Source organism: Anabrus simplex, chromosome 2, assembly GCF_040414725.1.
Source record: "Anabrus simplex isolate iqAnaSimp1 chromosome 2, ASM4041472v1, whole genome shotgun sequence".
NCBI classification, from domain to species: domain Eukaryota; kingdom Metazoa; phylum Arthropoda; class Insecta; order Orthoptera; family Tettigoniidae; genus Anabrus; species Anabrus simplex.
The window spans coordinates 290,116,257-290,131,555 of NC_090266.1; the positions used below are offsets into that span (position 1 = coordinate 290,116,257).

The 15,299-nt window shown below is 39.0% G+C and overlaps 1 protein-coding gene across 2 annotated transcripts in view; it reads left to right on the forward strand.

Moving 5' to 3' along the window:
* Window positions 1-15,299, forward strand: part of Nipped-B (Nipped-B cohesin loading factor) — an 804,192-nt gene that overhangs the window by 456,270 nt on the left and 332,623 nt on the right. For both annotated transcript variants that reach the window (XM_068226150.1, XM_068226151.1), the window contains one exon: window positions 9,456-9,646. In XM_068226150.1, the coding sequence (XP_068082251.1) occupies window positions 9,456-9,646 (191 nt within the window). The remainder of the gene's footprint in view (window positions 1-9,455; window positions 9,647-15,299) is intronic.

Consider the following 15,299-nt stretch of genomic DNA (forward strand, 5'->3'; position numbering starts at 1 on the left):
GTAGAGATGCAGTCTATTTGACTTACTGAATCTAAAATATCTGCTATATCTTGCTGGAATCCTGTAAGTTGAGTCTCACTGGAATAACCTTTCCTAAATCCAAACTGCCTTCTATCAATTCATGAACATGTCTTAATACAGTGGACTCTCTTTAATTCAAACTCCAAAGGGAATCAGAACTAATTCAAATTAACCCTGAATAATTATTTTAACGAAAATATGATGCAGTTCTGTATGAATTCATAAAATGAATTCATTGTAATGAATATAATTATTACAATATTATGCATTTTACCGTATCTAAACAGCTGCCGTGTTGTCCTGTGCTGTAGATGAAAGTTTTCACATGAAAATATACTGTATACACAGTAGTGATGGTTGGGAGTTAGAAGTGCGGGAGGGGGGCACAAAAATGTATAGAAAACAAAAAGTACCCGGGTTTAAAGGCTGTAGTAGGTGGTGGAGGGACATATTTATTGAAAATAAAGCTACAAAATGAAAAGTTTTTTTTTGATAAAGACGTCAAGAGTCTACCAAATTTAGTGCAGTAATAATAATAATACTGTACAATAAAACTTTCACCAAAGGGACAGTAAATACACCTGTATTACAACTAAATAGAAGAACAGCGTGGTTATACAATTGCAAAGTCATTTGGTATTTGACTACACACTAAGAAAGTAACACACTAGGTTGAACTACACAGACACATTGACTGAGGGAGACTGTGAGATTGATGAATGCGCACGGCAAGAGGGTGAATTATACCTCAGAGTCCATGACCTTGGCAAAAAATATACGCCTGCTACCCTACCTCACAGCACGCGCTGCTGCGCTCTATGTATCAGTTAGCCGCAACGAACAACATTTTGTCCGTATTCCCATTAAATATTTCTCTTAATAATTACATAAATTAACCCGATGATTGCTACGCCCGCCTGTGGGCGGGCTGACGCGGCCGTCCACCAGTGCTACGCCCGTCTATAGACGGTGCGCGAGAATTTTAATTTTTTTGAGTTTTCCAGTTCACTTTCAAGTGCGAATTTGAACTGTGACATGTTCTGCCATCTATTGGACATTATGTAGAACTAACTGATCAGAGATTATAGCTTCGGTAAGTAACTTACAGAGCTTTTTGTAGACGTCTGTGGAGTTTATCTGTGATGTAAAAAAACATGGCGCAACAACTATTCATTTGCTCTTGCTGAGATGTTATTTCGGATCACAGAATCTTTCAGTTATTAACCACAGCGGAAAGTGATGATGGAGATAATCATTTTAAGGAATTGTTAAGCGATTTTGAAAGTGAGAGTGATAGAGAGAGTGCCGAAAATATTGTATGTGGGAGAGAAACAGAGCCTCCTTCTAAATGAAAGAAGAAAAACACACTGAGTACAAAAGCTATTTTATCGCTAATTTCGTGGCGGTACTTTTCTTCATCAGAGTTTCAGGTAACTGTGTCAGGCTCTGAGGGCCAAGTCGTGTTTGATGACAACCCAAAAATCATTGATTTTTTAGAAACTTTTGTGCCAGTGGAGTTGGTGCAGATAGTTGAACAAATCGGCATTACAAACGACCAGTAGAAAACATTTAACTATCACCAAATTGCATTTTTGGAAAGTATTTTAAAATATCAACTTATATACTTCTAAGGAGTTACATGTATTAGTTGCCTACAGATTTTAGGAAATAATATTATTTTGGGCTCTTTACTTTGCATAAAGATAATGCACGCATGCTCACATAAGTGTAATTTTGTTTTCTCTCAAAATAATATTGAACGTAAGTGTAGGATTTTCCATTTGCATTTAGATTTATAAACAACCAACATTTATAAACATTTTAAGCTAATCCTCCCACTGATAAGTTAAAAATTGAGGCTTCTACAATTTTTTTTACATGCGAATGAAAAAACTCAGCACTGAGGTACCAAACAATCAAGTGGTAACTCAGCACTTAAAAGGTTAAAGGGAGGAATTAGCTGGAAAAATAGGGATTATACAAATTACTTTTTTTTAAATTTCTACTTTCAGACTATGTTTAATAACTTAGGTTCTTCAGTCTCCCAAAACTTAAAAAGAAGTCAAGTGGATAAAATGGTATAAAAATTTATTTTTTCTCCACAAAGTGGCCCCCTCGCCTCTCACCCCCCTGATGGCCCCTACTATGTATACACACTAGTAAAACAACAGTATTTACACACATTTTAACACATGTAACAATACACTAATTCCATTGTTCACTTAAATAATGTTCGTATATTTTGTTTGTTTGGGTGTTTAGTTTTAAATAACAAAATCTTAAATTTCATTTAAAGCTTGAAACGGGTCATTATAAACATTTGACTGAGCTTCAACAAATCACCTTATACTTTTGAAAGCTTCAGATATGGTCGGTACAGGCTCTTTTATGTCATCATGACTGCTCTCCTCTTTCATCATCGGATGGATTGGAATTTTGTAGCACGTCTTGCAGAATCTCGTCTCCTGTCAGATCTCCACATACCGCAACTTCAGTATCAACAGCGAAATACACATCATAACTGACATCAGTCACTACTTCTCGCCATCACACAGGTTCCACATATATTTCTAGTTCTTCTGGATCAATTTCTGCATTGGTTTCTTTATTTTTGAAGCGTGCTTTACAGAAACAGTTTGCAGTCGTTTGCTCCATGATCTGCTTCCAAACTTTCCTTAACATTCAAGTAGCATCAAACAGATCAATTTTAGTTTGCTTCATGTCATTGTCCAGGATTTTAACAATAAACTACCATCAAGAAATATGTTTGATCCATTGGCTGCAAAGTTGACAGCAATTGGGAGGAAAGTAGACTCTACTAATGCTCTTTGAGTTTAGGAGTTATGTTGTGAGCTGTGCAGTTATCAATAAAGAACATAATTTTCTTGTTAGACCCATACATTCTTTGCCTAGTGCTACAAGCAATATTAAGGATGTTCACTATAGTCATCCAGGCTTTTTTTTATTAGCCCCATACTGAATTGAAAGACTTTTAACAGGTTTTTGGCATCTTTCTCTGCCTTGTGTGTGTTGGGTATTCAGCCCAAAGACTGGTTTGATCCTCTACAGCTCCACCAACAGCTGTCATAGATAGCCTAGGTGTCACTGAAGAGGCATACTAGGGAAATGAGGAGTGAGGTAGTTTCCCATTGCTTTCCTCACTGAGCCAGAAGTTGCTATTACATGTCAGTCTGCCAAGCCCACTAAAATGCATGCACCAACCGACCCTATGAGCGATATTTTCACACCATTCATAACAGGGACTGGCTGCATATGGAACGGTTTTACTAGAATCGCTCATACCTCAGTCACTTTCATATTGTCAAAGCCAAGGAAGAGACTGAGATAGGTCAATGAAAGTAACAAATAGCATGCACTAATGGTCCATCATTGACATTTTGAACACACTGAGAGATGAAACTTTCACATTCCAAGTTTGACGACTTCAGGGTGGGGAAAGGGAAAATTTCTGGTGGCCAAGCGGTGGTCAAGGACATGCCGATTCTACAGTCATTGACAGCCACAGAGATAAAGGGTAAAGGATGGTTTTCCTTGGTTTCCCATTTTTCACATCAGGCAACTGCTGGGGCTGTACCGAGATTAAGGCCCTGGCCACTACCTTCCTGATCCTAGCACTTTCGGATCCTTGCATTGCCGAAAACTTTTGATGTATTAGTGCGACGTTAAACCACTAGAAAAATAAGTCTTATTCTCTGATGGTAAGGGTGATAGCATCAAAAAACTTCAGTACTTACGCTGTTGACGGTGTTTGAAAAACAGTCTCCTTTAACGTGAATACTTATACAATATTTATTACTCCTTTCAGGTAGTATTTTTTTCCAGTATTATTGGCAATAAATTCAGTTTTACAACTGAGTTAATTGAAAAAGTAAATTTAAATATTGGTTTGAAATACTAAATAAATGCAGTGGCTTTTCCAGTGTATAAATATTATTTTGATAATCATTCTTAAAATACATCATACTTCCAATTTTGCATTTATATTCTGGATTTAGCCAAGTCTTCCTTACAATTGCAGCAGTAATGCTATCTAGTGGAGATGAGTAGCAGCCAATGAGAGTGAAGGAGATTTAGTGAACATATATCAATTAACAACAGTAAGTGTAAGTTGTTGATCAGTTTGATAGACTTAGGAAATCATAGGCCACCACATTTAGCTTCCTTCTGGCTCAGAGACCTAAATTCGCAAATATCTCTTTTATCTTAGCCAATGCAGTAAAAATGTATGAAACTTAAATGGTCAGAAATTGTAGTTTCTTTAACTTTTGTTATGTGCATGTTCAGATGGAACAAATATTTCCTGAGATATTTAAAAGGTAGTGGAAAATAATATTTATAATAATCGTTAACATCTCTGTTGTTGTTTTTATTATTATTAATAATATCAAGGTGCATAAAACTAAAACATGGGAAGTTTTGTTTTACACAACTTTTATTAAATACAGATTTTGATACAGCTAAAAATGTAAGAGAAATTTGACATTTCTTGTAATATCGCTACACCACAGTATACTAATCAAATAATATATAGCCTAGTCTGTGCACTATCTGGAGATCCCTGAATTTCAGTACCAAGTTTCAAGAAATTCTGTCAAGCTGTTTTCCTGTAACGGTCACACCAACATCCAAGCAAACAGACGAAAATTTAACTGAACCAATTTTTGACCTTTGTTTATGTAATGTGAAATAAATACAAAGTATGATGCAAAAGGTGCCTCACTCGAGATGAAAAGTATGATGCTAAAATTTGAAGTGTTCGAAGAAAATTATAATTGTTTTTATATACACCGAGCGAGTTGGCTATGCATTTAGGGTCGCTTAGCTGTGAACTTTGTCGTTCTCTATATGCGATTTTCTATTTTACGCAATAAAAATATCACACGAGAACACTTTTACGTATTTCTAAAAAAACAACTTTATTATCGCTACGAATTTATCCTGTCAGATGAAGAAAAACAATCAGTGCCTCTCTCAGAATACAAAAAGAAAACAATCGCTCTCTAAAACAATCTACATAGAATTTATACATGTTTTACATCAGAGATCTAATGGTGCTGTTCCTTGACGCCATATTGGAAGTCTGTGTGTCCGTACGTCCGTTGCTATGTTAACCAGGTTAAGCATATGCACGTTATACGTCCATGGACACGAAACATAAATATAATAACATAATACTTTCGGCTCATCGTAAAACTCAAAATAAGAGTATTGAAGGTTTTATCCTGATTAGGATACCTGTCCTACGACAATTATCCCCCCCTAAAACCTTCAATACTGATTCCGGACCTTCTCTTCTCCAGGTCCCAAATTACAACTAGTCGTCTTGTTATCTATGTCTTCAGCTATTCCATCCTCCAGAACAGGTATCAGTGTATGTTGATCCTCTCCGAAGTCCGTACTCCTCCGGGACCCCCTAGAGAGTGCCCACTCTCCGGTCCCTCCGCTATCCTGTAGGGGTCGAGATAACATCTTCTCCTTGAGAAACCTCACTGCCATTTCAGTCGTCTTTTTTCTTTTTCTTGGAAGATTCACCTGTTGTATCTTCTGGGCTTTTCTCACCATCCTTCTCACTTTTTTTCTTATTTTCCGCTGTTTTACTATCTGATTGATCCTTCTCTCCAGATGCCTTTCAGGACCTTGCTTCTTTTTCAGCATCTTTCTTGCCAACTTTTTCTGATGAAGTCTCTCAGCCTCTTTTCTAAGAAATCTATCTTCACGATAACGTACATATCGCCGTAAGCGTGCCCTTGAGTGATAATGGATGGTTAGAACACTCTTGTTCTTCATACAATGACAAGTAGGTACGACACCAATCATAGTAATACACCCCCACCATCCGGGCATATTCAGCACCTATGGTTTCAGTTTTGTCTTTAGATTTGGGTACTATTTCATTCTCTTCTTCTCCCCCGGCTTTCTTTTCAGCTTTTCCATCTCCTCCGCTTTTTCCTTCCTTACTACCAACAGAACCTACTGAATCAAGAATCATAAAGTTGACAAGGTTGAGCTCCTTTTCATCATCTTTTCCACCACTCTCTTCATCGTCACTCTTGGATTTGTCGGCCAAGAGAGCCTTGAACTTGATGTGATCTAAGGAACACAGATGATGTTCGTAAGACATTAGTGTATTGAATCTTTGTTTACACACCCGGCAATATGGATTCAAGAATTTCACCATATTCTCATGATCCTCAGAAGTCATGTGTGTTGATTTGGGTTGCTTGTAATTGAGCTTACAAATGGCATAGAACTTCGTTCTATCAGACAGTGTATGCCGGAACTCTTCAGTTTCCTCTAGCTTGCGGTGCTTTTGACGTTGATTCATACGCATTCGCTGCAAGGTCTGCTTATGTAATAATGATTGTTTCCTCATGGCATTTATGTGTTTAGGTGAATAGAGGTGCATTTTGTACTCCTGTACTGTGTCACATTGTATTAAGCAATGAGGACAGGACAGATCATACGCAGGTTTCTTTCGTTGATCTTCTTCAGTTGCAGAATGAGCATCAAAATCTTGATCTTTTGCATTGTTAGCCTCTGAAATGGTTTTCTCTTCGTCTTTCTTCTCCTTGACTTCGTTTTCCAAGGTGTTCATATCACTTACTACTTTATCTACCGGTACATCTAATTCTACGCTGTTGTTTTGGTCATTAATTTTGGAAATATCCTCTTTCAGATCTCTTACCAAGGAATCGATTCAGCCTTTTATCTCCCGAGCCTGGGCCTCGATTTTCCTTTCGAGTTTTTCAGATTGTATCCCAATCAAAGTAGTTAATTGCGTAAGCATCATGCCTACCCGGTCGTTGGCTTCCTTCTCCGAGACAACTTCAAAATCGAAACTACCTGGGTCTTCCTCATTTTCTATCAGATCTCGGCGTAGTCTCTCTTGTAGTTCCGACTTGCTCCCATCCGTCGGTAATCCTCGGGATATCAGCGCCTTTCGTAAAATCACGACGGTCATTTGATCAATCTTCATCATTAAACTTCGAAAGTCCTGTCACGGTCGCCAATTTGTCGTTCTCTATATGCGATTTTCTATTTTACGCAATAAAAATATCACACGAGAACACTTTTACGTATTTCTAAAAAAAACAACTTTATTATCGCTACCAATTTATCCTGTCAGATGAAGAAAAACAATCAGTGCCTCTCTCAGAATACAAAAAGAAAACAATCGCTCTCTAAAACAATCTACATAGAATTTATACATGTTTTACATCAGAGATCTAATGGTGCTGTTCCTTGACGCCATATTGGAAGTCTGTGTGTCCGTACGTCCGTTGCTATGTTAACCAGGTTAAGCATATGCACGTTATACGTCCATGGACACGAAACATAAATATAATAACATAATACTTTTGGCTCATCGTAAAACTCAAAATAAGAGTATTGAAGGTTTTATCCTAATTAGGATACCTGTCCTACGACAACTTGTATTCAGGTGATAGTTGGTTCGAACCCCACTGTAGTCAGACCTGAAGATGGTTTTCCATGGTTTTCCATTTTCACACCAGGCAAATGCTGGGGCCATTAACGTTACATTAACTAAAGCCACAGCCGCTTCCTTCCCACTAATGGTCCTTCCTCTCCCATAAGACCTATCTGCATCGGTGCGACTTAAAGCAAATCGAAAAATCTCATATAGATTCCTGTAAGCAACTAAATATTAATGGAGGGTTTTCAGAATATCATATTGCTCTTAATTATTTACTTTATATTTTTGTATATTTTAATCTTATTAGTGGTCATATTTCCTAAAACATTATACTGAAAAAAATACAAAACCCCTGTTCCTCAGAATTGTATATTTCAACTTGCTGCATCTGGCAATCTAGGTAAAACGCTTTTTTTTTTTCTGAGAACAATATATGTTTACTTAACCCCTTACTGCATGACTTTTTTTGTCTTCCTGAAAAAAATCCTACTGCTTAAACATAGTGTCCTGACTTACGGAAAAATAGTTTTTAAAATGTTAACTTCATTTGGCAGATCTTTGTTGTTGTTTTATGGTTTGTGCCATATATGGGACAGCATGCAATAACGGTTATCATTCGATGGTATCAGTGGTAACTTGGAAACAGAAAATAGTATACCGGTACATTCAGAGAGGGTTATACATATCCAGTTAAATGTACTACACTTAGAAGTTTAGTTTTAATCTATGAAAATGGCAAAAGGTTTCAGAAATTACACTAATTTAACAAGTCCTCACAAACCATGGTGCAATAATAGTGAGTTCTTATGACACTTGTACACAAATACAGCTAGTTCTTACAACATGACACTAATCTAGCTAGTCCTCATGAAACTTCATGAAGCAATTTCTGTCCTTTTTAAGCACAGTTCTGCATTGCACTTGTGACAAGTTACAAAAGATTTTCCTGTGCAGTCTGGGTACTTGCAATGACCACGTTTTTCCAGCCAGACTGGTATGTGATTTACTCCGTCCTGTCATGCAACGCGCTGTAGGACTTCTGTTACAGACCCCTCTTCGTTTTAATATCCAGTTGTTTTTGGACTTCGTTGCTTGGCCTACCTCATTTTCTTGATACCATTTTCCCTGCTCTACAGAGGGCATTCGCAACAGCTACCTTGAAATCAACCAGGAGCATGTAGTAAGAGTTATTTCTTCTCCAGAGCAACCAGCTGTTAACACAAACTGAGTCTATGAGGTGAAAGAATATCTTCAGATACCACTTCTTTGAACTGATTTGAATCCTGTAATATGTCATATCTCTTTCCTTCTATACGTAATGCACTATCATCATCTGATAGATCAGGGTCGTCACTAATATTCCCGTCGGGTATAATTAGTATGCGAGTTGAAGAGGCACAAAACTTTCCTACATCCATTGCAGTAAATCAACTGAAAAGAAAGAGATTGGACTGTTACACTTCCAGTAGCAAGAAATAGGTTATGTCACAACTGCATGCGGTGCCATATCTGTCACAAACCTAATTTGACAGATAATAATTACTCCAGTAGACAAATGATCAAATTTACCTCTTTACAGCTGTCCTGACATATCAATGCTTTCACAGTAATTTTTATAAAAACACAAATTGAACTATTACTGTACAAAATACAACTCTCTTGTGGTCAGATATCTAGTCCAACTGCTTACAACACAAACAAGGAAAGAATATCAAATAGTTCCTCAATCCCTCAGCAGATGGCACATGCTGCTCGCATCCAGTTATTGTTGATAGTGTACCATATCCGTCACTCTATGCAGTAATGAAATAAACACTTCAATATAGGCTGTATAAAAATAAAACTGGTGTGTGCCATATCTGTCACAGTATGCGGTAAGGGGTTAAACCACTTGGCATGCCCATTTGTAGCATTGTGCTGTTATCATTATATCATACTTCTCTGTAATTTAGGTATTATGATTAATTTTTATTTTTAGACATGGAAGCTGATACTCCACCTGAAGCTTTAATTCCTAAGTATCAGCTGCAGGATATTTGTAGCGAAGCAGCAAAGTTAAAAACTTTGGGTGCTATGGAATCTGTACCACCTGAAAAATTAGTAAGGTTGCTGAATATCCTGGAAAAGAACATCTGTGATGGCACAAGAATATCTCCACTTGCTGATCCTGTAAGTAATTTTCCCAATAATATCTTTATAATATGATCATATTGGTGTGTCTTTTAAAGTTGTTTTGAGGTATAACATCAGCACCCTATGAGAAGTCTTCAGGACAATGGAGGGATGTATTGAAACTAAAGAAATGTTGCTAGTGTCCATTTTTTAATGTACTTTTTCATTGGAGCTATAGAATTTAAGATACTAGTTTCTTTTTCATACTATATTTTTTTTATTTTTTATTTTCTGAGAATATATGTTTACTTGAACCACTTGGCAAAAACACAGCCCATTTGTAGCATTGTGCTCAGGATGTGCAGGCTGACTCCCCAGGTGCTGCCGATCAGCTTCTTAAGTATGCCTTTGCGAGCACTGACCTTCTGTTTTGTGATCAGGCATTGCTGCCTGTACGGTAGAGCGTGGTCTAGTGTTACACCTAGTCACTTAAGTGCGGCCAGTATCCAGTATTCGGGAGATAGTAGGTTCAAATCCCACTGTCGGCAGCCTTGAAAATGGTTTTCATGGTTTCCAATTTTCACACCAGGCAAATGCTGGGGCTGTACCTTAATTAAGGCCACGGCTGCTTCCTTCCCAGTCCTAGCCCTTTCCTGTCCCATCGTCGCCATAAGACATATCTGTGTCGGTGCGACGTATAGCAACTAGCAAAAAAAAATAAAAAAATGTTACTCCTATATAAATTGGTGTTGGGCAGTGTTTCAGTCCTTCCCCTCGCCACGTGATGTTCAGCTGTCATAACGCTTCCTTGTTTTGTAGATGAAACACACTTGTGTTTTACTGGGGTTCGGCTTTAGATGGTTGGCATCATAGTACTTGAAGAGTTCATCCATCACTGAAGTCAGCTCTCCTTCTACTTCTTCAAAGGATGATCCCTGAACATCTATTGCTGTTTCATCGGCACAAATGAAAAGCCTGGTGCTTGCCGGAATTGGCCGATCATTTGTCTAGATGTTGTACAGCGCTGGAGCTAGCATGCTGCTTTGGGGGAGACAGTTCTTCTGGGTTCACCATCTACTCCTCTTACCTTGTAGCGAGACTTGGAATGGTTTAGATGGCGGAAGAGGATGCCAGTCATATCAGCAATGTCTGTACTTAAGTGAAGCGGTTGCAAAAGCCTAAATTACAGGTCGCAGTGGGTATAAAATGCCTCCAGGAGTGGCGACCCCTCCACAATAATGGGCTAAATACGGATATGGCACTTGTAAACTTGCCTCTGAAAAGGTTAGGGCATACCCTGTAAGCAACGTGCAGTTCTTTAGGTGCTGAGTGAATTGTGAAAAATGGTCTACCGCTAGCCAACATGATGAAGGTGAGCATAATAAACTTTATGACCCTGACAGGAAAGGCATAAGAAGTGGTGGATTTTATGGAGAAAGAGGGTATAGAAATGGTAGGGTTGAGCAAAGTTAAACGGAAAGGGAAAGGAAAGAACAGAATGAGGAAAAGGATATGCACTATACTGGAGTGGTGGCCGAGAGGCAAAAAACAGAGTGGGGCTGATATTGTAAAACAGCCCAAGATGTATATGAATATGGTAGAGTACATCAGTGGCAGGATAATAAAAATTAGGCTGAGAATGAAGAACAAAGTGAAGGACTTCATACAAATGTATGCAACACAGGTAGGGAACAAAGAGGAGGATATTGACGAATTCCTGGACAAACTATGTGGAAAGGAAGTAACTGATGTGGAAGTGGTACAGGTGGGAAACAAAAGACAAGGAAAGGAAGAAGTAACCGGGCCATATGGATATGGGAAAAGGAATAATGAAGGTGAGAAAGTAGTTAAGGTTTTTTAAGAATGGAATGATTATGGGCTACACATGGTTTTCATAGAAAAACAGCAGGATATCTACAAGATATGGCTGGGGTGACAAAGGAATTAAATCTGTAATTGATTATGTTCTAGTGGAAAGGAAAAATCTCAGTGAATAGACAGATGTAACAGCTTTACCAGGAGAAGCTCTTGATGGAGATCATATTGTAGGGGAGGGGGAATGAGAAAGGGGAAAGTGGAAAAATTAAAGGAGATAACATACATACATACATACATACATACATACATACATACATACATACATACATACATTATCATTATAGACTGTTATGCCTTTCAGCGTTCAGTCTGCAAGCCTCTGAGAATTTACTAAACGTCGCCACAATCCTCGATTTGCAACTAGTGTTGTGGCCTCATTTAGTTCTATACCTCTTATCTTTAAATCGTTAGAAACCGAGTCTAACCATCGTCGTCTTGGCCTCCCTCTACTTCTCTTATCCTCCATAACAAGAGTCCAGTATTCTCCTAGGTAACCTATCCTCCTCCATTCGCCTCACATGACCCCACCACCGAAGCCGTTTTATGCGTACAGCTTCATCCATCGAGTTCATTCCTAAATTAGCCTTTATCTCCTCATTCCGAGTACCCTCCTGCCATTGTTCCCACCTGTTTGTACCAGCAATCATTCTCGCTACTTTCATGTCTGTTACTTCTAACTTATGAATAAGATATCCTGAGTCCACCCAGCTTTCGCTCCCGTAAAGCAAAGTTGGTCTGAAAACAGACCGATGTAAAGATAATTTCGTCTGGGAGCTGACTTCCTTCTTACAGAATACTGCTGATCGCAACTGCGAGCTCACTGCATTAGCTTTACTACAACTTGATTCAATCTCTCTTACAATATTACCATCCTGGGAGAACACACAACCTAAATACCTGAAATTAGCGACCTGTTCTAGCTTTGTATCACCAATCTGACATTCGATTCTGTTGAATTTCTTACCTACTGACATCAATTTAGTCTTCGAGAGGCTAATTTTCATACCATACTCATTGCACCTATTTTCAAGTTCCAAGATATTAGACTGCAGGCTTTCGGCACAGTCTGCCATTAAGACCAAGTCGTCAGCATAGGCCAAACTGCTTAGTACATTTCTACCTAACTGAATCCCTCCCTGCCATTTTATACCTTTCAGTAGATGATCCATGTAAACTACAAACAGCAAAGGTGAAAGATTACAGCCTTGTCTAACTCCTGTACGTATCCTGAACCAGGAACTCATTCTACCATCAATTCTCACTGAAGCCCAATTGTCAACATAAATGCCTTTGATTGATTTTAATAATCTACCTTTAATTCCATAGTCCCCCAGTATGGCGAACATCTTTTCCCTCGGTACCCTGTCATGTGCTTTCTCTAGATCTACGAAACATAAACACAACTGCCTATTCCTCTCGTAGCATTTTTCAATTACCTGGCGCATACTGAAAATCTGATCCTGACAGCCTCTCTGTGGTCTGAAACCACACTGGTTTTCATCCAACTTCCTCTCAACGACTGATCGCACCCTCCCTTCCAGGATGCCAGTGAATACTTTGCCTGGTATACTAATCAATGAGATACCTCGATAGTTGTTGCAATCCTTCCTGTTCCCTTGCTTATAGATAGGTGCAATTACTGCTTTTGTCCAATGTGAAGGTACCTTACCAACACTCCATGCTAATTTTACTACTCTATGAAGCCATTTCATCCCTGCCTTCCCACTGTACTTCACCATTTCAGGTCTAATTTCGTCTATTCCTGCTGCCTTATGACAATGGAGTTTATTTACTATCGTTTCCACTTCCTCAAGCATAATTTCACCAACATCGTTTTCCTCCTCCCCATGAGCTTGGCTGTTTGCAATACCACCATGATGATTTCCTTTTACATTGAGAAGATGTTCAAAATATTCCCTCCACCTCTCCAGTGATTCCCTGGAATCTACTATGAGTTCACCTGAATTACTCAAAACACTGTTCATTTCCTTTTTCCCTCCCTTCCTAAGATTCTTTATTACTGTCCAGTAAGGTTTCCCTGCTGCTTGACCTAGCCTTTCCAGGTTATCACCAAAATCTTCCCATGACTTCTTTTTGGATTCAAGAACTATTTGTTTCGCTCTGTTTCTTTCATCTACGTACCAATCCCTGTATGCCTTGGCCCTTGTTTGGAGCCATTTCTGATAAGCCTTCTTTTTACGTTTACAGGCTGCTCTCACTTCATCATTCCACCAAGATGTTCGCCTTTTCCCATCTTTACACACAGTTGTTCCTAGGCATTCCCTTGCTGTTTCTATTACAGCATCCCTGTATGCCACCCATTCACTTTCTATATCCTGAACCTGCTTACTGTCTACTGTTCGAAACTTCTCACTAATCATATCCATGTACTTCTGTCTAATTTCCTCATCCTGGAGACATTCTACCCTTATTCGTTTGCAGACAGATTTCACTTTCTCTACCCTAGGCCTAGAGATACTTAGTTCACTACAGATCAGATAGTGGTCTGTATCATCGAAAAACCCGCGAAAAACTCGTACATTCCTAACAGATTTCCTGAATTCGAAGTCTGTTAAGATATAGTCTATTATGGATCTGGTACCCCTAGCCTCCCATGTGTAGCGGTGAATAGCCTTATGCTTGAAGAATGTATTCGTAACAGCTAAACCCATACTAGCACAGAAGTCCAGCAAACGCTTCCCATTCCCATTAGCGTCCATATCTTCCCCACATTTACCAATCACCCTTTCGTATCCTTCAGTTCTATTCCCAACTCTCGCATTGAAATCGCCCATTAGCACTATTCTATCCTTGCTGTTGACCCTGACCACGATGTCACTCAATGCTTCATAAAACTAGTTAACTTCATCCTAATCTGCACCCTCACATGGTGAACACACGGACACAATTCTTGTCCTAATTCCTCCCACTGACAAATCTACCCACATCATTCGCTCATTTACGTGCCTAACAGAAACTATGTTGCGTGCAATGGTATTCCTGATAAAGAGCCCTACCCCATACTCTGCCCTTCCCTTTCTAACACCCGTCAAGTACACTTTATAATCTCCTATCTCTTCCTCATTATCTCCCCTTACCCGAATATCACTTACTCCTAGCACATCCAGGTGCATCCTCTTTGCTGACTCAGCCAGTTCTACTTTCTTTCTTCCATAAGCCCCATTAATATTGATATGTCCCCATCGTTTGCCAAGTTGTTTCCAAGGAGTCCCTCGCCTGTCAAATGGGAGTGGGACTCCATTACTCCCATAGGTCCAAGGCTTGCTTAAAATGTTCTGAGCTCGGTAAATTCATGAAGCAGGATGCTGCCCTACTTGCACATAGTCCAAGTGAGGATCTCTCCTCTAACGGGTTATGGACCACCGGTGAATTGTATAGTCCTAGCCGCCTGAGCACAAGGAGGGCCACGACTCAGAATATGTCTGAGATGCCTACTCCCATTCCATAGCAACTGGTATCCCGACTCTCAGGACCACTTACTAGGCCACTCAGCCATTGCCCATGGTTCACGAACTAGGACGTGACTACAGTAACCCACAAACATGAACCATTAAAGGAGATAAGAGATAATAAAATAAAAGTTTGGAAATTAAAAGATAGGGGTATATGTGAACAATTTCTGGAGAGATTGAAACAACAAATTCCAATTACTGAAGTAGGAAATGTGGAAGATGAATGGTCCAACTTCAAAAGGGCCTTTGTAAGTGGGGCAGAGAATGCCTGTGGTAAAACATTGATGCGAATGAAAGAAAGGGAAACACCGAAACACTGTGGTGGAATGATAGGTGAGAGCAGAAGTGAAAGAAAAGAA